General features: G+C 47.4%; 1 protein-coding gene across 1 annotated transcript in view; it reads left to right on the top strand.

Moving 5' to 3' along the window:
* acbd6 (acyl-CoA binding domain containing 6) overlaps positions 1-2,184 on the top strand; it is a 31,720-nt gene extending 29,536 nt beyond the window's left edge. Inside the window, exon 8 of the mRNA XM_032526227.1 lies at positions 1,640-2,184. Coding sequence (XP_032382118.1) covers positions 1,640-1,794 — 155 coding nt within the window. The 3' untranslated portion in view covers positions 1,795-2,184. The remainder of the gene's footprint in view (positions 1-1,639) is intronic.
* Positions 2,185-4,256: the final 2,072 nt, after the last annotated feature.

Here is a 4,256-nt window from a genome sequence, read left to right on the forward strand (position 1 = left end):
TGGACAATGTTCAAAGTTTCCATTGTTGAAGCTGCAGCTGACACGTCCTCTGTGGTAGAGGCAGAGCTGGAGGATGAGATGAGATGATGATGAGATCCGTCCACAAATGCTGAAAGCTTTGGGTGTGGAGGGGCTGTCTTGGTTGACGCACCTCTTTAACATTGCGTGGAAGTCTCGGACAGTGCCTAAGGAGTGGCAGACCGGGGTGGTGGTTCCCCTCTTCAAAAAGGCGGACCAGAGGCCGTGTGCTAATTACAGGGGTATCACACTTCTCAGCCTCCCTGGTAAAGTCTACTCCAAAATGCTGGAAAGGAGGGTTCGGCCAATAGTTGAACCTCTGATTGACGAGGAACAATGCGGATTCCGTCCTGGTCGTGGAACAACGGATCAGATCTTCTGGGAGTGTGCCCAACCGGTCTACATGTGTTTTGTGGATCTGGAGTATGCGGATGACCGGGTCCCCCGGGAGACACTATGGGAAGTGCTGCGGGAGTATGGGGTGAAGTGGTCCCTTCTCAGGGCCATCAAATCTCTGTATGACCCAAGCAAGAGCTGTGTTTCTCGACAGTAAGTCAGACTCGTTCCAGGTGAGGGTTGGCCTCTGCCAGGGCTGCGCTTTGTCACCAATCCTGTTTGTAATATTTATGGGCAGGATATCGAGGCGTAGTTGGGGAGGGAGGGGTTGCAGAGTGGTGGGCTCAGGATCTCATCGCTGCTTTTTGCAGATGATGTGGTCCTGATGGCATCATCGGTCTGTGACCTTCAGCACTCACTGGATCGTTTCGCAGCTGAGTGTGAAGCGGCTGGGATGAGGATCAGCACCTCTAAATCTGAGGCCATGGTTCTTAGCAGGAAACCGATGGAGTGCTTTCTTCAGGTAGGGAGTCCTTGTTCGTGAGTAAGGGGACCATGGAGCGTTAAATTGGTAGAAGAATCGGTGCAGCGGGTGCGGTATTACATTCGATTTATCGCACTCTTGTGACAAAAAGGGAGCTGAGCCAGAAGGCAAAGCTCTCGATCTACCGGTCAGTTTCAGTTCCTACCCTCACCTTTGGTCATGACCGAAAGAACAAGATCCAGGGTACAAGCGGCCAAAATGGGTTTCCTCAGGAGGGTGGCTGGCGTCTCCCTTAGAGATAGGGTGAGAAGCTCAGTCATCCGAGAGGAGCTCGGAGTAGAGCCGCTGCTCCTTTGCGTCGATAGGAGCCAGTTGAGGTAGTTCGGGCATCTGATAAGGATGCCTCCTGGGGGCCTCCCTTGGGAGGTGTTCCAGGCACGTCCAGCTGGGAGGAGGCCTCGGGGAAGACCCAGGACTAGTTGGAGAGATTATATCTTCAACCTGGCCTGGGAACGCCTCGGGATCCCCCAGTCGGAGCTAGTTGATGTGGCTCAGGAAAGGGAAGTTGGGGGTCCTCTGCCTGAGCTGCTGCCCCCGCGACCCGATACCAGATAAGCGGATGAAGATGAATGGATGGAACATAGCCATCCATACAGCCTTTCAGCTGCTAGCATGGCCAAAAAGCTAAATGCCTGGGAGAATGTTTGCATAAATGCCTTTTGTTTTCTTTCTTCTTTTATTGCTCTTCTTTGCTGTTTTCTCCTCCTTATAATTACTCCATTTCTTTTTCTTTTTCTGTAGCATCAGCGTGCGAGTTTGCTGACATTGTGGAGCTCCTGCTGAACGCTGGAGCCGACCCGTCCATCAAAGACATGGAGGGCTCTCTCCCCGAGGAGGTCACTGAATCCAGCGCTATCTCCTCTCTCCTGTGTAACTACACAGCTCCGAAAGGCTAGCTCACCCACCTGCCACCACCCTGGTCCTCGCCCCCGTCCTTGTCTTATCCCTGCTTCAATCATTTGACCATCCTCCTCATCATCCCTCCTTCAACCCTAAAGAGACTGTTCTTCCCCTGCAGTTAGTAGACCAGGATTACAACCAGGATTTTATATGATTTGATTTTCAAATACTTGAGGTGAGTTTGGTTATGTTGGCTTAGCTTTGTGGAACTACAGGGTGTAAACATTGGCCCTTCCATTTGATGAGTGTCAAATGCAGCAAAAAACATGTACTTTCAATCATCCAAATACTGTATATTGACTTTATATACCCAGTAGGGTTGGGTGATATGACTTATACTGTGAGTACTGCTGGATTTTGCTGTACTGAAGTAGTTATACCTTAAAGTCCCTTGGCATGAAATTTCACTTTATGATTTTTTTTAACATTAATATACTTCCCCCCAGCTTGCCTTTGGTCCACCAGTGGCTAAAAATTACAAAAGGTGTAAACCAAGTCCTGCTCTGCCTTTGAGAAAATGAAAGCTCATATGGGCCGATCTGGAATATTGCCCCTCATGAGGTCATAAGGGTCAAGGTTACCTCCCCTTTCTCTGTTTTGCCCGCCCAGAGAATTTGGCCCACCCATGAGAGAGAGACAGCATGACTTTCAAACGAGCAAAGTGGCAGTTGGTCAAGGCCACACCCCGACCCTCCACCTTGCCCCCCCCCCTCTCTCCTCCTCAAAAGCTACAGACTCAGAAATGGCACATACTACGGAAAGCTCATTTTGGGACTGGCTCTAGTGGCTGTAATTCTGCACCAAGGCTGAATTTTGGGAAAAATACTTCAGATATGGTATTAGGGGACCACTAAGTTCTATATAAAAGCATCCAAAGACCGCCATGTCGTGGGATCTTTAAATATCATTTGCTGTAATCGACCAATGCAGGCAATGATCAGGACTGCTTATTGACAATACTGGAATGACAGGGTTTGTGCATCAATGTGGTGAAGTATCTAGATTTGTCAGGTATTTAAGTCACTGGATGAACCAAAAAAAGACATTCCCGTCCACTTATTTGATCTATAAACAGTAAAATATTCTAGAAAATGTATACTAAATACTGTAATAAAAGATTTGATACATATCACCCACTCCTACTGCCCAGTTCTAACTATCAGCCAGGCCTTTTAGTCTGGGTCAGCCCTCTCTGACCGTTTGTTCATGACTCAGTTGTTACATTCAAGGAATACTTTGATCATTTGTCATTTATCACATTAAAGTCTTCAACAAATACTTTCCCTCTGACTGCTCATTAGATAACTTAACATCTAACATGACAGTGTGACATGCTCTATTGTATTCTAACATTCATAGAACAAACAGACACGGCAGTGTACTGTTTACTGCTGCAGCCGTTGTACTGTATGAGTAATGCACAACATACTGTTCATACAACACTGGACTCTGCAACCTGCCTCTGTAGTATTGCGTCATATAGGAGAGATGTGGATGTTCTCCAAACATAACCAACACATGGTCTGAGTCCAAATCTGCTTTACTCGTCCTCAAGCCCCCTCTGATCAGCACATTTTCTCTGCCTCAGCTCACACCCACACACACACACACACACACACACACACACACACACACACACACACACACACACACTTCAACCAGATGAGAATACACTAAATCTGGATCCTGCATCTTAACTACAGCTTCATGAAGATGCAAATGCACATTTTGTACACAACAGTGACGACAAAGCTTAATTCTTTACTTAACACCCTCCCTTGCACCGCGCCTGCCCTCTCTCCCCCCCCCCCCCCCCCCCATTTTACTAACTGAAATCTGCTTCGACACAAGGCATTAGATAACCCCTCAACATGTCCGGTTGCTGCCTGTCAGTCACTCACAGATCTATGGCAGCTGTAGATAGTCTACAGGCATTGGTAGTCATTGCCAGGGGCACCACTTCAAATTCAATTTTTTGCCTTGACAGCTGTCGTACAGCGCATGTAGTGAATTCAGATGCAAGTGAGCTTTTCTATATATGAGGTGAATTCAAATGTCTCCACATGATATCTGTATATGCATCCATGTCCTGTCCTTCACAAATCACATGGGAGAATAGAGCCTGGACTATTCTTTTTCAAAAGTGTCATCCTTCACTTTTGCAAACTCTAGCCACAGAGTCTGCATCACCCCTTATGGATTTTGAGGAGGAACCCAACATGAGTTGAGAGGAAACCTTTTGAGTATTCAACCCGAGTCTGAGACATGATGTGCTACAATCCCACAAAGAGACGACCAGTGACCATTTTGTTGTTATGAATTCCATCCACATCCAGCCATTAGGCTGTTGGTGTATTTCTAAAGCCTGTTTGGGGCCTGTTGTTGTCTCCTCGTTGATTCCTAAACCCCGTTATACTGGCTAGAGGTAAGAGAGGATGACGGCAGTCGAGCTTCCCCC

This window comes from Etheostoma spectabile, chromosome 9 (assembly GCF_008692095.1).
Source record: "Etheostoma spectabile isolate EspeVRDwgs_2016 chromosome 9, UIUC_Espe_1.0, whole genome shotgun sequence".
NCBI lineage: Eukaryota > Metazoa > Chordata > Actinopteri > Perciformes > Percidae > Etheostoma > Etheostoma spectabile.